Here is a 22,000-nt window from a genome sequence, read left to right on the forward strand (position 1 = left end):
AAAGAAAAAATTAAAAAAAATTAATAAAAATGTTTTACAAAAGTGTAAAAATAAAACATTTTTTCTTCGTATAATAAGTCTCTTATTATAGGAAAAAATGAAACCGTTAAAAAACAGTACACATATTTGGTATCACCGCGTTCATAACGACCCACTCTATAAAAATATAATGTTATTTTTACCGCACGGTGAACGCCGCAAAAAAAACTAACTAAAAACAATGCCAGAATCACTATTTTTTGGTCACCACCCCGCCCAAAATATAGAATAAAAAGTGATCAAAAAGTCGCATGTACCCGAAAATAGTACCAATAAAAACGACAACCCGTCCCGCAAAAAACAAGCCCTTACACCGCTTTTTTGACTGAAAAATAAAAAAGTTACGGCTATGGTGACACAGAAAATAAATTATTTTATAAAGAAGTGTTTGTATTGTGCAAACGCTGCAAAACATAAAAAAACGATATACATATGGTATCGCCGTAATCGTACCGACCCTCAGAATAAAGTAAAATTGTCATTTATAGCGCATTATAAATGCCGTAAGAAATAAAGAATTTAAAACGTCAAAATCACTGTTTTTGGCCATCAAAGCTCTAAATAAAATGTAATAAAAAGTGATCAAAGGGGCGTGGCTTGGACATGGCGCTGACCAGACGTGCTGCTTGAGAGCTCCGTTCCTGCACTTCCATAACCCGCTCATAAGCATACTAAAAAGACACACTTGAGCCTACCTAATGGTCAGGAAATCTAAGGCAACCACGGGGACTCCATACTGTACGAGGCAGATGTCTTCAGCCGGCTCCATTCAAAGATTCCTCACAGACGCTGCTGCCGGGCCGTCTCCCAAGATGGCGCCGCTGGAGGGGAGACGAACTGGAACAGGATTCCCGCTTGCAGAGGAGTCTTCTTCGGGGGTTGCCGCTGCAGCATCAGGTACCGACAGTACCCCCTCTTCGGTCTCTGGCTCCCTGTGTCCGTTTCTTTCCCTGCTGGCGGGGGTGGAGATGGGTCCTTCTGGAACTGTCATGGCGCTTCCCGCTCCGTCCTGCTCGCCACGTGGTGTTAGTCATGGCGCCCGGGTCTCTCCTTCCTCATCCTCTGGCATGCTGGGGTCTGCATTGATGCCTGCTTCTCCTAGGGATCTGGATCTACATTCCTCTCCCCACATTGTTGGCTCTGCTAGCATGGGAGATGATTTACAGGGCCTGAGACAACAGCTCGCCACATTGCCCACTAAACAGGACATGGAGCGTTATGTGAATCGTCTTGAGATGACCTATAAATCTGAGATACAGGCTCTTATGACTAATGTCTCTCAATTGTCCGATCAAGTTCAGCGCATAGAAGGCGACGTTTCCACTGTTACACAGCAGCAAGTCTCTCATGCAGAACGGCTGGATCATCACTCCCGGCAGATTCATGCACTATTTAACCTGGCTGAAGATCATGAGAATCGGAATCGCCGTAACAATATTCGGCTCCGGGGTATTCCTGAGGATATATCTTCGGGACAACTCATACCTGTCTTACAGTCCTTGTTTAACTCCCTGCTGGAGCGTCCTGCTGATGATCCATTGGAGCTGGATAGGGCTCACAGGACTCTTGGCCCTCGTAACCCGGATCCTGATAGGCCTAGAGATGTGCTATGCCGTGTCCATTTTTTCTCTCTAAAGGAGCAGATCATGAGGAAGGCCCGAGATAAAGGAGAAGTCTTATTACAAGGGGTCAAGATCCAGTTGTTATCCGATTTGTCCAAGATGACCCTGGACAAACGCCGAGTGCTTCGTCCTTTACTGGATGTGATGAGAGAGCATGAGATCTATTATTCCTGGGGTCACCCTTTCCAGCTGCAGGGACGGGACATTGCTGAGTGTTCCAGACCCAGGAGATGTCCCGGGCTTCTGTGCTGCCCTCCAGGTGCCGAGAGTTTCCCTGCCTGATTGGCCGTATGTCCCTCTACCACCACAGCGTCCAAGGCCACGCCGGCGTGGTCGTTCTCCCGCTTCTCCTATGGGTCGTCCTGGTGGGCGACGTGCTGATCCGTTGTGATTTCGTCTGGATGTTTCTTTGTCGGCCAGCAGTCGGCTTAGGCCTGTTAAGTTCAATTGTTACTGCTTATATCTTGGGAGGCGAAGGTCTGATGTGTTTCATGTAATACTCCGTTATACCGGTTCTTTCGCTCTAGGTAGGGGCTGCAGGTGATCAGATAGGCCATTTGCCCGTGATTAATTAATGTTCCTCAGCTGCCAGTACTACTGCACTATGTATGTTATGTGATTATCTACGTTTTTACTAATTACATGCCTATACACTCATGCGGTAACTGTGTAAATTTCCGGGAATGTATTGTTATGCTGGCATCTCTGTTCGATCCTGACCAAATGTCGGCCATTACTTCATTTTCTCGTGATATTGAGCTAATTGCCTTGATTTTCTTTCCATTCATGTTTTGGTTCTAAGATGTGTGATATTTGCACTGGGTTGGGGGGTGCGGGGCGCTGGCTAGACCTTGTCCTGACACTTCTCCTCTTAGGGACTCACTGGTTATATCCGGTGTATATTGGATTGTTTCTCCTTGAGTAGCTCAAGGAGTGGGTGATTATTTCACCTGCCTGTTTGTCTTAGTGGTCGTGTCTCCCTTCCTTGTTTGTCCTGTTGTTGTTCGTCTCGCCTCTGCTTAGTGCATTGCTCTACGAGTTCCTTCTGTGAGAGGTGGCGATGGCACAATTGAAGGCTTGTACCTTTAATGCTAGGGGGCTTAATGTCCCAGAAAAACGCTCACAAATTTTATATAACATGCATAAAGAGCGGGTACATATTTTGTTCCTACAAGAGACCCACTTTCAGGCGGGCCATACGCCACAGTTCACGAATCGATATTTTCCGGCCTGGTTCCACAGTACCAACCCGGAATCCAAGTCCAAGGGTGCCAGTATATGTATTCATAAGTCACTCTCTCATAAAATTCTTAATGTTCTGGTTGACCCGGATGGTCGATATGTTTTTCTCAAGCTATCCATACGTAATAAGATCTTTACTCTGGCTAATTTGTACCTCCCCAATAAGGACCAGGCACGAGTGGGCCGATTGTATTCAAGGAAATTGGAGGAGTTCACTGAGGGCGTTTTAATTGTTGGAGGTGATTTTAATTTGACTTTTGATTCCAGACTTGACACCTCCTCGGGCAGGTCTGTTGTCCCTAAGTCGCATTTGGGGACACTGAAAACTGTGATGCATTCCATGCAGTTGATTGACGTGTGGAGGATTCTACACCCTCAGGTAAGAGAATACACTTATTTCTCCCCGCTGCATAACATGTACAGTAGGATAGACGCTTTTTTGGTTAGCCACCTCTTGCTTACCTGGCATCCTAGCTCTGACGTGGGCCCTATGGTTTGGTCGGATCATGCCCCTGTGTTTCTGACCCTTACATTTCCTAACTTGTTGCCTAATTTCCAATCCTGGAAACGTAATGACAATTTGTTACTGGATGCAGTATGCATGGCGGCCATTAAAGATTCACTTACCGGTTTCTTTGAGGTTCATGAACATGAAGCTACTCCCTTGCCACTCCAGTGGGAGGCACTGAAGTGTGTCATTCGAGGGGTACTGATACAAAATGGGGCACGATTGAAGCGCGAAAAGGGGTTTGCTATTGCACGTCTCTTGATTCAGATACGGGATCTGGAATCCTGTCATAAACAGGTTCCATCCTCACAGATTTTTTCGGAGCTCACTACAGCGAGAGAATCCTTGCGTTCTTTGATAGACCAGTCACACGCTCGGTTGAGGGATCGGATGCGCAAGCACTCCTACGAACATGCGGATAAATGCGGTAGGTCTCTGGCACGGATGCTGCATCCCCGTACACAAGCGTCATATATCCCTAAAGTTTCATCTCCCTCGGGCGGTGAGGTTCATGACCCGGTTGGTATTACTGACTGCTTTAAACACTATTACTCGGCGCTATACAATATTAAAGGCCAATTTCATGATATGCAGGCAGAGGCGTTACGGGATAAAATCGACCGTTATGTTCATGATACTGCGTTACCGACCTTGGAGGAGGGGGTGGCTTTGGAGCTTGAGGAGGATTTTTTGGAAGCCAAAGTGGAGCGTGCTATTGGAGAGTCACCCTTGGGCAAGAGCCCGGGGCCCGATGGGTTTAATAACAAATTTTATAAGGCATTTAAAGATCAATTGGCTCCTTTTCTGACGAAAGTTTTTAATTCGGTGTCCTCCTCGTGTCCCTTTGCGCCTCAATCCCTCGAGGCTCATATAACTCTCCTACCAGGCAAGGATCCAACGGTGTGCGCAAACTTCAGGCCTATATCGCTAATCAATGTAGATGTGAAGCTTTTCGCGAAGTTGCTTGCCTCTCGTTTATCGCCATTACTGCCTGGCTTGATCGTGGATGATCAGGTGGGGTTTGTATGTGGTCGGGAAGCGCGGGATAACACTAACAAAACCCTCCTTTTGACGTCATACTGCCAAACCCGTAAGATACCGATGTGCTTACTCTCGATAGATGCCGAAAAGGCTTTTGATAGAGTGCACTGGGTGTTCCTCCGCAGTGTCCTGGATAATGGCCTTGTACCAAAGGCCTACTGCTCGAGTTCGTGTCAACGGACTATTATCTGATCCTCTGTCTATTGCTAATGGCACGAGACAGGGGTGCCCACTTTCGCCTCTTTTGTATGTTCTGGTCATGGAACACCTGGCCGTGGCACTGCGGAACAACCCTAATATTAATGGTATACGCGTTGGCTCACAGCATCATAAATTGGCGTTATACGCAGATGACCTCCTGGTATACATCACAACTCCCATGATTTCTTTGCCATCTTTGACGGAGGAGTTTGAGTGCTTTGGTCATTTAAGTAATTTTAAAGTCAATTACTCTAAATCGGAGGCCTTGGAATATCTCTTTGGATCACTCTCTAGCTGCCCATCTCGCTCAGGTTTTTCCGTTCAGGTGGCAACCTACATCTTTAAAATACCTAGGGGTACATGTCCCCACGCAACAGTCGGATTTGTATGCTCTGAATTATACGCCCATTCTACAGCGTACCATGAAGGACTTGGCGGAATACGGCGGGAACCGCATGTCGTGGTTTGGGCGTATCAATGCGGTTAAAATGGATATCTTGCCCAAATTTCTATATATCTTCCAGACCGTCCCTATTGCCGTACCATCCAGTTTTTTCCAGGTTTTACATAGGGCCATAACCAAGTTTGTGTGGGGCTCCTCTAAGCCTCGTATTCGGTTTGCTGTCCTTAGCCGGCCAAAAGTAGACGGGGGCTTGGGTCTCCCAGACTTTAAACGATACCATCAAGCAGCGATAATTATGAGTATAGTGGTGGATTGATTCCGTTCGGAAACAGGTAAGCAATGGGTGCACATTGAAAAGGCTATGTCTCCTCTTGCATTATCCTCTCTGCCGTGGCTGTCAGTCCTTCAGAGACAAACGCTCTCTCTACCTTTCCTCACACGTCAGTTTCTCATGGTATGGGAACGGATCCTGGGTACTACGGGCCTTGTTCATCGCCCGGGTCCCTTCACTCCTCTATTTGATAATCCTTCTTTCCCTCCGGCGGAGGGTGTTGATACATTCCTCTGTTGGGAGAGAGGAAATGGTGGATGTTTGTCTTAGACCCTTACTCCAGACGGTGCCATGTTGCCAATGACTGATGTAACTGCTGCCTGCCCGGGGAAGCGGTCAACTTGGTGGTCCTATTTGCAGTTGCGGTCCTATCTCTCTTCCATGGGTGACTGTCTGGTATTACTACAGGATAAGACTCCTCTGGAACTCTACTTGTCCTTGCCCACAGCCCCTTCTCATGTGTTGTCCCACCTACATGGGATCCTTCTGCCAAAATTTTATTTTTCTCAATTATCCTTCACTGCCGCATGGGACGAGGAAATGGGGGTTAGACACTCTGAAGAGGAGTGGGGTACCGCTTTCTTTTTAGCCCATAAGTTACCGATGTCTTGTTTTGCCCAGGAAAATAATTACAAAATACTTACCAGGTGGTACTGTTGTCCGACCTTGTTACATAGACTATACCCTGATGTGTCTGCTGATTGTTGGAGGTGTGGGGGGGCTCCTGGAACTATGCTGCATATTTGGTGGGACTGTCCCATGCTACGTCCCTTTTGGGGAAAGATTTTTGATCTAGGCAACAAGCTTTTCCATACTGAGGTTCTGACCTCGGCTTCCATAGGCTTGCTTTCTATGGTTCCTGGATCACTCCCACACCTCAAAAAGGGGATCTTTCGACATTTCTTGACCGCAGCGAGAACGGTGATACCTCGTCACTGGAAGTCGCATACTGTACCGCCCCTGGCGGAATGGGTAACGGAGGTGAACGGGATTATGAGGATGGATGAGTTGCTGTCCGCTGATAGGGGCAAATCAGGGCTCTTCGTCCAAACTTGGATGGTGTGGTCTGGATTCCGGGATGGTGCTGATCTACCTCTCTGGATGGATGGAATGTTCTGAACAAATCATATTACCTACCTGAAGCGCTTTGTCTGTATGTGTTTTCCCTTTGTTGTCTGGTGTTATATGTTGTGTGTCCATATATTCAAAAGTGCTCTTATAAGTGTCACTTCTCACTTTACTGGGGGGGCGGTCTCCCTGACTATTGCACTGATTTGATGCGAACATGGTACAGTTATTGCCGTTATATCTCTCTTATCAATCAATTATGATAGGTGGGAGGCTACCTTCTACTGTTGTTCTTATACATGTATATATATATATATATATATATGCATACTGTTGTTATACTATGATACTTCATTTAAATGTATTGCACTGCGTGCAAATTTCTATTTTTTTTGCACAAACCGTGAAATGTTTATGTATTGTTATATTTTCAAAATAAAAATCTTTGATAAAGAAAAAAAAAAAGTGATCAAAAATTTGCATCTACCAAAAAATGGTACCAATAAAAACTACAGCTCGTCCTGCCAAAAATAAGCCCTCACACCGCTCTATTCATGGAAAAATAAAAAAGTTATGGCATTTGGAGGGCGGGGAGTGAAAAACTAAAATGGAATAGCAAAAAAGGATCAGTCCTGCAAAGGTTAATTAATTTCTATTAAAAAAATAAATTATTACCACATGTGGGGTATTGTCGTACTCGGGAGAGATTGCGTTACAAATTTAGGGCGACTGTTTCTCCTTTATCCCTTGTGAAAATGAAAAAATTCAACATTTTAGTGGACAAAAATGTTTATATTCATTTTCACGGCCTAATTCTACTAAATTCTGCAAAAGACCTGTGTTGTCTAAATGCTTACTAAACCCCTAGAAAAATTCCTTGAGGGGTCTAGTTTCCAAAATGAGGTAACTTTGGGGTGTTTCCACTATTTTGTTCCCTCCAGGGGGTTGCAATCACGACATGGCACTAAAAACCAATCCAGCAAAATCTGCGCTCCAAAATCCAAATGACACTCCCTCCTTTCTGAGCGCTGCCGTGGGTCCAAACAGCAGTTTATTACCACATATGGGGTATTTCCGTAATCGGGAGAAGATGCTTTACAAACGTTGGGGTGAATTTTCTTCTTTATTCCTTGTAAATATTAAAAATGTCTATGTTATTTCAGAAAAAAAGTAGATTTTCATTTTCATAGACTAACTCCAATAAATATAGCAAAATACCTGTGGGGTCAAAGTGCTAACTATACCCCTAGATAAATTCCTTGAGGGGTCTAGTTTCCAAAATGGGGTCACTTTTGGGGAGTTTCCAATGTTTTGGCACCACAAGACCTCTTCAAACTCGACATGTTGCCTAAAATATAATCTAAAAATAAGCAGGCCCCAAAATCCTCTAGGTGGTCCTTTGCTTCTGAGGCCGGTGTTTCAGTCCATTAGGGCACTAGGGCCAAATGTGGGATATTCCTAAAAACTGCAGGACCTGGGCAATAAATATTGAGTTGTATTTCTCTGGTAAAACTTTCTGTGTTACACAATTTTTTTTATTACAAATGAATTTCGGCAAAAAAATTTTTGTAAATTTCCCCTCTACTTTGCTTTATTTCCTGTGAAACGCCTAAAGGGTTAAAATACTTTCTGAATGCTGTTTTGAATACTTTGAGGGGTGCAGTTTTTAAAATGGGGTAATTTATTGGGGTATTCTAATATATAAGTGTAAAGGATCTGCCAGGCACAACTTCTGTGTATACGCCCATAGGTAATCAGTCTGCACCTGAGTCTATGTCTCTGAGACTGACTCCATCTTCCACCACTCAGGATGGCAGGCTTAGGAGTGGGAGAGCCAATCGCAGCCTGGCCAGACGGAGCTAGCTCCCGCCCTCTGTCTATTTATACCTGCCTTTCCTGTTCCTCCTTTGCTTGTGATTCTTCTCGTGTGGTTTCCTGGCCCAGCTCAGCTTCTAACTATTTGATCCTGCTCCATACTGACCCTGGCTTACTGACTACTCTCCTGCTCTGCGTTTGGTACCTCGTTCACTCCTGGTTTGACTCTGCTCGTTCACCACTCTTGTTGCTCACGGTGTTGCCGTGGGCACTGCCCCATTTCCCTTAGCTTTGTGTACCCTTGTCTGTTTGTATCGTGCACTTACTGAGCGTAGGGACCGCCGCCCAGTTGTATCCCATCGCCTAGGGCGGGTCGTTGCAAGTAGGCAGGGACAGAGTGGCGGGTAGATTAGCGCTCACTTGTCCGTTTCCCTACCCCCATCATTACAATAAGGCCCTCAAAACCACTTCAGAACTGAACTGGCCCCTGTAAAAATCGCCTTTTGAAATTTTCTTGAAAATGTGAGAAATTGCTGCTAAAGTTCTAAGCCTTGTAACGTCCTAGAAAAATAAAAGGATGTTCAAAAAACTATGCAAATATAAAGTACACATATGGGAAATGGTAACTAGTGACTATTTTGTGTGGTATTACTATCGGTTTTACAAGCAGATACATTTAAATTTAGAAAAATGCGAATTTTTGCAAATTTTCTCAAAATTTTGGTGTTTTTCACGAACAAATATTGAATTTATCAATCAAATTTATCATAAAGTACATTATGTCACGAGAAAACAATCTCAGAATCGCTTGGATAGGTAAAAGCATTCTGGAGTTATTAGCACATAAAGTAACACATGTCAGATTTGAAAAAAATCGGCTGTGCCACAAGGCCAAAACAGGTTGCGTCCTAAAGGGGTTAAAGACTGTAGCCACCAAGCTGTGTGGTAACCATGTACCGCTAAGCTGATGTAACCATTACACTTTGTGCCCCAGCAGGAGTAAAAGTCATGTTTAATTAAACAGTTTTTTTGTCCGCCTTCATTACGGCACCATCCTCGGGTGGGTTCCAGTGTAAGGGTCTAGGGCCACACTTACTGAAATCTTACCCTCTTCGCCTATGTTCACATCACGTTTTGGCCCTACGTTTAGCGTGCACGTGGGGAAAGCTCACCAAGGTACACGCTAAGTGTCCATCATCCCGACAGAGTCTAAAAGAGTGTCCTTTTGGTCTGTCGGGCTGGTATACGTCGGTATAACTTTTTTTTTGGAGGATGGAGTATACTACATTATCTCATCCTGAGGGACACCGCAAAAAAACGCATACATGTGGTATACATTTTTTTTACATGTGAACCTGAGTGTGACTAATATCACTTTATGGCAACCGTCACAGGTATGCGTTATATGGACCGCAACATCAAGGGCTCCTAAAGGAGCGGAATCCACGGCCAGAGCGTTACCAACGCTCGGGCCGGCAGCTCCATAGTTGAAAGCCCCTGCCATCACTGTCCATATATGAACAGTGACATCAGGGGTTTCTCCAGGCTCATGTAAACTCCTGTGCCCAGTGAGTTCAAATGACGTATACCTCCGATGGAAGAAAAAAAAAGGAGGTGTGTACAGGACCTTACAAGTGTACTCATTTACTGACAACAAACAAATATCTTAATAATAGTGTGGAGTTGAGACACAAAGGGAGAATATATCGACAGGTTTATGCCAGAAAACTGGCATAAACCTGTTGCTATAGGTGCAAATTTTGCGGCACACCATAGTTTCTTTAAAATTTGCAACTTTTTACTTTAGCCGAAGGGTGCAGAGCCTCCACCGGAACAACAGATTTATTATAATTTACGCCAGGACCTACACATACTCATAGCAGGCGTAGATATGCATTTCTGTCACACAGACAGCCAAAGATGCGCCAAATATATTAAGAGGTGTGCACGTAAAATAGTTTAAGACCGGAGCTTGACATGCCAGTCTTGATACATTTTCCCCAAATTATATAAAATGTTGAATGGCTTTTCATTTATAGAGTGATTAACAAATATATACACCTTTGAACCCAACATAGAAGCTGTATCGTGCCTTCTCAGCCGATTCCCTCACATCAGCTTTACTGACAGTTTGGCTGAAAGCTGGTCCTGCGTATCGATCACATCTAAGTTATGAAATTAGATGTGATCGTTATTAGCTGGATCCTGCGTGACCAAGCTTTCAGCCAAGCCGTCAGTACAGCTGACCTGACAAAAACTTCTTTGATGGAACGATACAGCTCCTATGTATTTAGGATACATAGAAGCTAGAGCTGAAAAAGTTAAAAAATATTTTTAAAAATCCATTTGCAAGTTATTGAAAATCAGATAAAACATTGATTTATTTAAAAAAAATTGGCTTCAAAAGTGTACATAGCCTTTAAGCCTTATTTACATACAACTGCAAAACCCCTTTAAGGCCTTATCATTGCAGTGACAGGTTCGCTATACACTGCGCAGTGCTGTGACCGGAATGTTCCCTGTACTGTACAGTGTTATTGCTGCAGCTGTGTGTAACAAGGTGATGACATATTCTGAATTTTTACTCTTGATAAATATTCCATGAAATGGATAAAGATAAATAAAAAGCCAGGTGCAACACAGCTGCGTATGACTCCTAAACATGTACGTTTTATCTCCCCTGAAATCATGGGAAATAGAGACAGGACGAATCATCTCTGTGTTCAGGTACTACTAACAAATGGAATGGACTGACAAGTCCTGGGTCCTAGGAGAGGATTCACATGAAGGGGAAATCTAGAATTCTGTCCATTTTCATAGACTGGAGAGTCAGTAACATAGAGCTCCTCTGTCTCAAAGAACTAACAATCACTATAAAGGAAAAAGTTCCTTCACTTTTTATGACTCTTAGCAGCTGTCACACGTAGTGGTGCGCATAGTGTCAGGGGCCCATAACAGAAAACAAAATGCTTATCTGCTCTTGTCACTTCTGCTCCTGATCTTGCTACGTTCCTGACATTTCTGCACTGTACCTCTGGATTTGTCGCCTTGTCTCTAACTCCTAATCCCTGGCCATATTTCTGACCACGTTTTTTGTCTGCTCCCTGGTGATGCAACACTCTGTCCCCCGGATCTGACCCCATCTATATACCTCACATCGGCTTATGATTGTGTCAGCTACTACTGATTGGAGACAATCCTGGAAACCGCGACCTGGGGAGTACACATGAGTCAATGACTTTGCGAGAAGGTCAAATGTGATGGCTCCGCACCCCAGGTTAGCCTGTGTCAATTTGATGGTGGCTACTAAGTGTCCACTGCCTGAACAGTAACAGTGACTAAGGGTGTGTGAACCATACAGGCAACCCATGCAGTTGCTATGGGCCCTTAGAAAAAGGGGGCCCAGCTCAAGGTAGCCCTATATCCCTCTTTGCTATAGACCATGTGAAAACACAGTTGCGAAGTCACAACAATTTTTCCTGACTGAAACCCACTTGTGATGTCACAGATGTTAACCTGACTGAAACTCATTGTGATGTCAGAGAGGCTAACCTCACTTTAACACATCTATGATGTCAAAATAGCTTACCTGACTGAAACTGTTGTAATGTCATTGTAGATTACCTGAGGGAAACACAGTTGTGATGTCACAGCTGCTTACCTGACAAAAAGATTTGTGATGTCACAGCTACCAACCAGACTGAAACACTCTTATAGTATCACAGTAGCTTACCCTGGGGTGGACACCAACAACAGAGCCGCCCTGTACAAAAATTGTAAATGGGCTCCTTGATTTCTAATTGTTAATTTGATGACAGTGAGGTGATAACCATAAACCACATCATTCATAAAATATACTGTATATAAAATGTTTACAAGGAAAACGACACTTTTTAAATACCTTTTTTTTTTTTTTAAGGTCACGGGTACATTAAGATCTAAAACAGCAGGGTCCAAGAACTGTTCATCCTGCTTTAAAGTTTGTAGACCTTTTACCCATATGACGAAAATAAAAAAGACATTATTTTAACATTTTAAGTGTAGAGTTGACCTTACATCTGTAAATATGGTGAATTCACAAAGTAACATGAAAAAAATAAATATATATACACTACCGTTCAAAAGTTTAGGGTCACTTAGAAATTTACTTATTTTTGCAAGAAAAGCACAGTTTTTTTCAATGAAGATAACATTAAATTAATCAGAAATACACTCTATACATTGTTAATGTGCTAAATGACTATTCTAGCTGCAAACATCTGGTTTTTAATGCAATATCTACATAGGTGTATAGAGGCCCATTTCCAGCAACCATCACTCCAGTGTTCTAATGGTACATTGTGTTTGCTAACTGTGTTAGAAGGCTAATGGATGATTAGAAAACACTTGAAAACCCTTGTGCAATTATGTTAGCACCGCTGCAAACAGTTTTGCTGTTTAGAGGAGCTATAAAACTGACCTTCCTTTGAGCTAGTTGAGAATCTGGAGCATTACATTTGTGGGTTCGATTAAACTCTCAAAATGGCTAGAAAAAGAGAGCTTTCCTCCTAGTCTGTATCACCTCTAGTTCCACTGGGTCAGACCTTTTCCCAGATTTTGTCTGCAACCAACAGCTTGTAATTCTTTCTGTATGCTACTATAGAGGTTGATGCCAAACCATAGTCTGTTATTCTTAATGTTTTTTTCTTAAAGTTTTTTTTCTTTGAAATGTACCCTAAATGGTATTTGAGTTCTCTATTAGTTGTTTTTTTTTTTAACTTATAATTGATACCCACTATTCACACTGTACATTTTATTCAACCATTTTTGAAACCTTTTGTTGTAACTTTATGCTAAAGTTATGATCTATAAAAAAGTAAACCACAACTAAAGCACGTGTGAGGCCATAGTGTGCTTCATGGACCAACTCTTATTTCTTGTTCTCATTTATATTTATACTCAATAATATATATAAGGCTGTAGAACTGTTAAAGAAAAAAAATAATGAGAAACATCACTTTAATGACACAAAAATGTAAATTATAAAGAAGGCCAGACATTACATCAGAAAAGAGAAAACATGAACAATTTGAGAAAATTTTGATTCAGCTGAAAAAAAATTGCCTCTTGCAATGTACCTAGGCAGTAGGGCCAAAAGTAACTCTAATACATAATACACCGCATATAAAGAACCATAATCTGAATGAAAACCTAAAGTGCTTTGGCAGCTGAAAAGGCAAACAGTATAAACAATGTATATTGCAAAATAACTAAAATATATAGAAACATTACTATGTGCTCTAAAACTGATGTAACAAGTCAAGATTTTGATGTATCAAGTTTGTATTGAATTTGGAACTTTTATTGAGACCATAGAAAAGTATGTACAATTTGGAGATAAAGTTTGTGAACCCTTCAGAATTAAAGGGGTTTTTGAATCAAGGATATTGAAACAAAAAAGTTTTTAGACCTGTAAAATGGAGTGTAGTTTTAGTAAGGTGTAACATTTGCCCTGACTAATAAGGGTAAGGCCACACGTAAGAATATACACAATATAAAATAAATTCAAACTACTTGGACCTTCATTGGTCTACTAAGAGGAAAATATTTCAGAAGTAATTCAGCACTTTACATATAAGATGAATGTCAAGGTCAGTTTGTAGGTGCCTATAGGCATCAGATAATCATGGGTTGACTAATAGTTATAAGCCACAATCGCCTGAAAAATGTATATTTCAGCTCAGTCAGAGATGCCGGGTAAAGAGGACAGGGTAACGGGAGATGGTCTGCTGACAGACTGCTTATCTCTCTCGGAAACAATAAGAGGAAGAAAAAAAATATGTTCTATCAAATCTAAGCTTCTCCAACAACAATCCTCGTGTGGGGGTCTTCACGACCATCTGAATGGTCTTCACGACCACTGGAATAAAAGTCTGTAGGAAGATAATTAAAACAAAAAAAAAAATCATCCCAACCGTGAAGAGTGTTGGAGGGAGCAAAATAATTTGGGGCTGCTTTGGTATCTCAAGGCCTCATGAAAAGACTTTCAGGGTGCCTGGAGGATGTATCAAGCAACATGACTGATTTACAACATAGAATATAATAACAACTAGACAGTTAAAACTGAAATCTGTACTTTTGAATGCGAGTAGAACTTACTATTTCATATCACAATCCAGAAATTACAAAAACAAAATCAGGTCTTCCTATTATGATCTTAGCAGTGAATCTTTTGTGCCACAAACAGATTAGTGTAGGGTCCAGAATCTAAATAGGCCTTGATATTCACCCTTAACACTGACATGGCCCTGAAGCCTCCCATTAGTGGCAAGTAAAAGAATATCTAGCAACAAGGATTGTAGTTGGAAGATGGACAAGTCAGGTCAAAACTGTTGAAAGTGGTAACCAGAAGAAAGATTGTTTGAAGAGATAAGCAGAAATCTGAAATCAGGAACGGAGAACATGGCAATACCAGGCCCAGGACACACAGAAGAACATAAGGCTAGAGCTATGCAAAATGGGTGCCTGAGCCAAGTGGGTTTAAAATCTAGTGATGTCACCAGATACCTTGTGGCCTAGAAGAACTGGAGGCAGTACTTCAGCATAAAGCAGTGATTGACATGTGGCCTGATGATGTCAGCGGATGAGCTTAGGCGGGATTCACACGAACGGGTCGTTCCTGAGCCCGAGTGCCGGCAGGTAAAATCGGCCATTCTGCCCGGCCGGTTTGCATAAAGTTTTGCATCCGTGCCGGGCCGGGCAGATCCGGACAGTGACATCAGCGGCAACTCCTGAAGGGGAATCCCCATGTGTTCGGGGATTCCGCTTCAGGAGTTTCCCCTGATGTCACTGCCCAGATATGGACAGAGACATCAAGCGCTCTGTCCAGGAGCGGAATCCCCGAAAAACACGGGGATTCCGCTCCTTCAAGGAGCTAAAGTGCGGCCAGCACATAGCAGAGCGGGGAGATACCTCCCCGCTCTGCTATAGTGGCGTCGCTACAGTAGCAGCAGCCGCAGCAGCAGCAGCTGCAGCTGCTAGCGGTGCCATCGAAGGTGTCGCCGGGCCAGGGTGATTTTAACAAGCAGAGGAAGGGAGCCAGCGCAGCGCTCCCTTCCACCTGCTGTACACCCCGGCCCTGCCACACAGTGTACAGCGATGCCATTCGTCAGAATGGCATCAACTCCTCCTCCTCACATGCACTCTGCGCTGTGAGGAGGAGGAGATAGAGCGCAAGCGCCGGGAAACCCGGCCATCACTCGGAACACATTCCGGTGATGGCCGTGTAATACCCGGCCCCATAGACTTCTATGGGAGCTGGGCGGCAGGGTACCCGGGCGAAGATAGAGCATGTCCTATTTTTTGACGGCCGGATTTCCCGGCCGTCAAAAAATCGGTCGTGTGAATAGCCCCATTAGGGGTCTATTATTCCTAATGCAGCCGATTTATGAACGGCCGGCACCCGGCCGGGAAACCCTGCCGTGTGAATGAGGCCTTAGACTGCTTTGCCTCAAACTGTGATGAAGCTTGAAGAAACTTTCCCCCACTGATCTTTCTGCAGTAGACACCAGGAACATGTGCTAGACCTCTTCAGGGCTTTTTGTTACTCGCAGAAGTGCAGACTGACAATTATGTGCTGATTTTTTGTTCCTGTCCATGTTTAGTATTCCTTTTAGGTCATTGTCAATAAATGATTTTCCGCTAGATACTAAATGAGCCCTTTTGGCCTTCCTGATATCCGTCAACAGATGGATCATCAGTCAATCCAGATAATTTAAAAGGGTTCACAGAAATTATCTCACATAAATTGTGAGGGTCTGGGTACTGGGACATTGCTATAAACTAATACAAAAATCTTCAAGGTATGAGGCTGACAAGTGCAGCACCCCTTTGTTCTTGTGATCGAGGGGGTCCCAACTCCTTTACCCACACTGATGCCATCTTCTAACACCTTTGCTGTGACGTAATAAAATATAAAAAAAGTACACTAAATAGAAAAACTCAGGGACGCAAGGTCCCATGGAAGTCCTTTCCTTCCCACCCATCACCCCTCCAAACCAACCACAGCAAGACTGAAAAATAACACAGGAGTTACCAAACAATCCACAATTTGTTCAACCCCAGCTGCCAACTTGCCCTCCTTAGTTGCCATGACTGGAGTACTGAAGGGATTTATTAATATAATCCTCCAGCAATACATTTCTATGTAAGTAAAAACATCGGATCTGCAAAAGGCCAGTGCAGCTCAGAATTTGTTCATAAATCCTAGTAGCCAGCGAACCATGACATTTGCTACTGGCTGCCAATTTTTTAGCTTCTATTGAGGTTTATGAAAGTCGTTATTGGCCACTAAAAAAGTTACACTGGATCCGGCAGTGGCTATAATACGTTGTCATCCCTGTATTAAACGGGTCTTCCTACCATAAAAAATGACAGCATATCGCTAGCATATTCCATCACTTTCTGATCGCTGGGGGTCAAACTGCTGATCATGATTAGAGTTGTGCTGTAGGTCCTTACACAGCGGGGGCTCCAGAGCCCCGCTGTGGAGGTAATAAGCCAAAGGCACCAGAGTCCATTCATTTTCTAGATCAGCGAGGAGCCCAGAGGTCGCATTCTTACCGCTCAGAACTAGAAGATGGTAATGCCAATGGAAAGTTACATTTTTGACATTTTAATTTAGTTCGTTCTTGAATTTGGTTTTACAGAGATCAGTTTCTGAATTATAATAATATTCCACTGATATATTGAAGAAGAGCCTGCTGGGCAAATCAGAGACTCTCAAGAACTTCTTGAAGAGGACCTGTCACCTCTCCTGACACATCTGTTTTAGTTAATACTTGTATTCCCTATTAAATTACAATTCTGGAGCATCTATTCTCAGAACACAGTATTGTGCCTTTCCTCTGTAATCGCTCCTGGAAATGTGGGTATAAACTGATAACTGGACATTGTGGATCACCTTGTCATTAGGATGTGTCCTTACACCCTCAGTGCTTACAATAACAGACTGTGTAAGGACAATAGATTATTGTATGAAGATACACAGAGTGGAAGATTAATACCAGGGGCACTCCCTAGGGTAGTATGCTTGAGGAAAAATAGATATACCTATGAAGGTTGGAATGCTCCCCTATAGGAACTTGTATTGCAGCGTCCCACTGAGGCAAAAAATAAAATTCTCAGGGACGGCCATACCGCCTGTGCAGCTGCATAGGGGCCTGAAAGGGAAAGGGAGCCAATGGGCCAGTAGTCAGAAAGCTGTAATAATTATCTCCTCATTATTATTACATTATTATCACTCCTAATTATTAGCACACATAATTATTGTGTCCAGTAGGTGGCAGCATCCCTCAGAGCTGGGATCCAGCAGTGAGACTCCTCCCGGCTGTTGGCAAGTATAGGAGGGCGAGAAGGAGGGGAAATCTTTTGCATTCTTCCATCCCTCGCTGTAACCAGGAGAAGGGGCTGGTATAATGAGGGACTCCTAGGCGGTGCTTAACCGACTTCTGAGGTCATTGTGTATATGCTTGCTAGTCGCTGCCTCGGCCGTGTATATCAAGATGTAAGAGTGATGGGGGGAATAGGGGATGGGTGGCCAGGGGTGCAAAGTGAGGAAAGGAGTGCAGGGGTTGTGTATATTAACTTGTGCCAGCTATATTATGTAAAAGGGTTGTCCAGGTGTAAAAAAAAAAAAATCTGGCTGCAGAATACTCACCTGTTAAATTCGCCACCGCTTCAAATATGGCAGCAAAAAAGAGCATATTAAATCAATTAACATTTATACATATTTATGACTATTTTGGGCGTCTAGGTTACCATGGTAATTGTGTGAGTGTATTTATTAACCCCTTAACGAAGAGCGACAGATATATCCGTCACAAGCAGGAGCTAGTTCCCGCATAGCGACGGATATATCGGTCGCTCTGATCTTGTGGGTACTGCCAGTGTACCCACAAGAACAGCGGCAGGAGCACGGCTGTTATACACAGCCTGGCTCCTGCCCCAACTTCCGGAATCAAAGCGCTCTCAGAATCCGGCAGTTTAACCCATTAGATGCCGCTTGTCAATAGCGACCGCGGCATCTGTGTTTGAAAATGGGAGGAAGCTCCCTCTGGCAGCTCCGCAACAATATTGTGGGGCGCCGATCAGTTTCCATGGCAGTCGGGGGTGTAACAAAGGCCCCCCAGTTCTGCCAGAGGCATGGCCTAATAGATTGCCTGTCAATTTTTCACTGACAGGCAATAATGCTTTGGTATATTAAGTATATATCTACGCATATATACACATTATCTCTGCGATCAGAAGATTGCAAAGAGAAGTCCCCCAGTGGGACAAAAAAAAAGTAAAATAGTTAAATAAAGTTAATGGGGGAAAAAATAAAAAAATAAAATAAAACAAGTATATATATATTTTTTATTTTTAAAAAAAGTGTTTTTTATTTTGCAAACGTAGGAAAACATAAAACCTTTACATATTTGTTATCCCCGTAATCGTGACGACCCATAGAACAGCGTAAATTTAGAACACAAAAATCAATGCTGGCACAGCTGTTTATCTTCAATTCTTTCCTAAAATAACATTAATAAAAGTTTATCAATATATTATATGCATCCAAAAATGGTGCAAGTCAGAACAGACTGCCGTTTTTCCCATTGAAATCAATTGGCAGATGTTTGGAGGCGTTCTGCTTCCGTTAGCAAAAATCGTCTAAAAATACGGAGCAGTTTTCAAGGGAAAACAGCTCCAGATTTTCAGCCGTTTTTAAGTAACTCGCGTCTTTCGCTGCATTTTTTTACGGCCGTTTTTCGAGCTGTTTTTTGATAGAGTTAATAAAAAACGGCTCAAGAAGTGACATGCACTTCTTTTTCACGGGCGTTTTTCAATGCGACAGTAAAAATAATCCTTGGTCATTAACGCGCAAAAAGCCCTAGTCATTAAGGGGTTAATATGTCAATATCAGAAATATATTGGTAGATACACAACAACAAATACCATGGTAACCTGGACGCCCAAAAGAGCGATACGTGTATATACATATATACATACATACATACATACACAATGTGCTGCGTTTTTTTAATCACCCCATTAATCTTCTAAGCCTAAGACAAAGACCGTTTACTTTGTGATTATACCATTACATTATAAAGTAGCAGCCCTGGCAGGGGAGGCGATATCCTATTGCAGCATGGAAAAATAAACTCCTGTGGGTGCACAATAGCAGAAAATCAAAGGACACAAACTGCCCCGAATATGAACGCAACAAAATTCTTCATATTCTTGCCCTTTCTGTCTTTACCCTCAAAGTGTCTGAAAGTTTTTTGTCGCCAGGTCATTACAGTCCACACTATGTAGGAGCCCACTCTATTGAGAATGGGAATGCCCAGTTTTCAGTTTATTGATACATTTCCAAGAGGAACAACTGAGGGATGGAGCAATGCAGAGTTCTGAGAAAAGATACTCCAGCATTGTTATTTCATGGGGAATACAAGTCTTTACTAAAACAGCCATGTTAAGTGAGATGGCAGGTTCTCTTTAATATGCAGGGAATATATACAACAGCTATAGGTGAATCCACAATGTTGCTGCTGGAATGTTTCCCAGTCACTAGAAACTGATAATTCCATAAATATATTTGCTCCTTATGGTTTGTATTGTAAGTATGAGGCTAATAATAAAACGTGCAGATATATAACATAGATTAATGAGCACAATGGGGCAGATTTACTACCATGTCTGCGTCTGGAATGTGTCGAAAAATGCGCTAAACTTTGGCACTATTTGATGCATTTAATTTTAGACATGCTCGCGCCTCACTAGTCAATTTTAAAAACTGCCTAAAAAAAGGAGCGTGACTTAGAGGGTATGGGCGTGGGTAAAATGCACCACCAAAGTTCGCCAAACAAAAACTAAGCCAACCAAGAGTTGGTATGAGGAAGAGAAACGTGTCCAGCCTGTCTAGCAAGACACGCCAAATATAACAAACAGCGTGCGCCACTATGATAGATTTGGCGCATCTTCAGACTGCCTGATCTAGGTTAACGCTGTGTAAATATTAGCCAGCTCAGTATACCTGCCACAATGAGTATAAAAGTGTGCTCTTATATCTTATATTGCATATGTAGCTCCAAAAACAGCAACATCTAAGGAAATTGGGCTCGAAGTTGTAACTTTTTTTGTTTCTTTTCTTTTTTGTTAATTTTTTGTTATTTTTTTAGCAATTCTCACTTTGGTAAATCCAGACTGCAACAAACATGAGTGCCCTGCGATATAAAACAAGAATTTTATCTACAGCAACACATTCCCTTTAAAACAATGCATTTTAAGAAATATACAGCAATTTACAAGGAAACAAATGAAAGTAACAAATCAGGAATGACATATCCGCCACCTAAGCTTAAAAACTGTTTAAAACTGGACCGACGGGACCAGAACCGATGTCAGACCCTACAATTGTTATGTGGATGTATGATGTCATCTGTACATTGTGCGGACTAATCCTCATATCTCCTCAGTGATGCAATCACCATAATCCTGGAATGAAGTCAGGAGCGACGAGGACACGAGATCTGAGTATAATGGCTTAGTTTATGTCCCGGAAAGCTTCTTGAGCCAGAGGAGGCTACAACGTGTCCCAAGTGCGATGTCGCCTTCAGCCGTGTGCTGGAACGTTGTAGAAATCCAAATAATTCTCCCGGGCATTAAGTTGGAAGGGGGTCATCATCTCCTTTACTGCATTTACATTTGCAGCACAAAACAAATGGTGTGGCCAATAAGAGGAAGGGGGAGGCTACTAAAAGCAGAAGGCCGAATCCGGCAAAAATTCCAACCACCTGTGGAAGAAAAATACTCATGAATAGAACATATTCTTTGCGAAATGTTGATAAACTTATTGTCATGCAATTTACCTCATTTATCTATCTATCTATCTATCTATCTATCTATCTATCTATCTATCTATCTATCTATCTATCTATCTATCTATCTATCTATCTATCTATCTATCTATCTCATGTCTGTCTGTCTGTCTGTCTATCTATCTCATTTCTGTCTGTCTATCTATCTACAAATGTACACTGTATGGCTACTTTATTAGCGACAACCATCAAATAGAGCGTTGGATTTCCTTTGGCCTTCAGAACCGCAGCAATACTGTAAAGGATCTGCCAGACACAGCTTCTGTGTCGACGCCCGTGGGTAATCAGTCTGCACCTGCTCCTAAGTCTGAGAGAGTGACACGATCGTCTACCAGTCAGGCTGGGAGGCTGAGGAGTGGGAGAGCCTATCACAGCCTGGCCAGACGGAGCTAGCTCCCGCCCTCTGTCTATTTATACCTGCATTTCCTGCTCCTCCTTTGCCTGTGATTCTTTTCTGTTTCCTGGCTCTGCTGCTCCAGCTATGATTATTGACCTTGTGTAATGATGGGGGTAGGGAAACGGACAAGTGAGCCCTAATCTACCCGCCACTCTGTCCCTGCCTACTTGCAACGACCCGCCCTAGGCTATGGGGTACAACTGGGCGGTGGTCCCTACGCTCAGTAAGTGCACGAGACAAACAGACAAGGGTACACAAAGCTAAGGGAAATGGGGCAGTTGCCCACGGCAACACCGTGAGCAACAAGAGTGGTGAACGAGCCGAGTCAAACCAGGAGTGAACGAGGTACCAAACGCAGAGCAGGAGAGTAGTCAGTAAGCCAGGGTCAGTATGGAGCAGGATCAAATAGTCAGAAGCTGTAGCTGAGCCAGGTA

At 43.0% G+C, this 22,000-nt stretch overlaps 1 protein-coding gene across 2 annotated transcripts in view; it reads right to left on the reverse strand.

Moving 5' to 3' along the window:
• Positions 1-13,251: 13,251 nt before the first annotated feature.
• Positions 13,252-22,000, reverse strand: part of RNF144A (ring finger protein 144A) — a 109,132-nt gene continuing 100,383 nt past the window's right edge. For both annotated transcript variants that reach the window (XM_075861133.1, XM_075861132.1), the window contains exons 8-9: positions 15,744-21,085; positions 13,252-14,897 (exon numbers count right to left, since the gene is read on the reverse strand). In XM_075861133.1, coding sequence (XP_075717248.1) covers positions 20,954-21,085 — 132 coding nt within the window. In that variant the 3' untranslated portion in view covers positions 13,252-14,897; positions 15,744-20,953. The remainder of the gene's footprint in view (positions 14,898-15,743; positions 21,086-22,000) is intronic.

The sequence above is a fragment of the Rhinoderma darwinii genome, chromosome 4, assembly GCF_050947455.1.
Source record: "Rhinoderma darwinii isolate aRhiDar2 chromosome 4, aRhiDar2.hap1, whole genome shotgun sequence".
NCBI classification, from domain to species: Eukaryota; Metazoa; Chordata; class Amphibia; order Anura; family Rhinodermatidae; genus Rhinoderma; species Rhinoderma darwinii.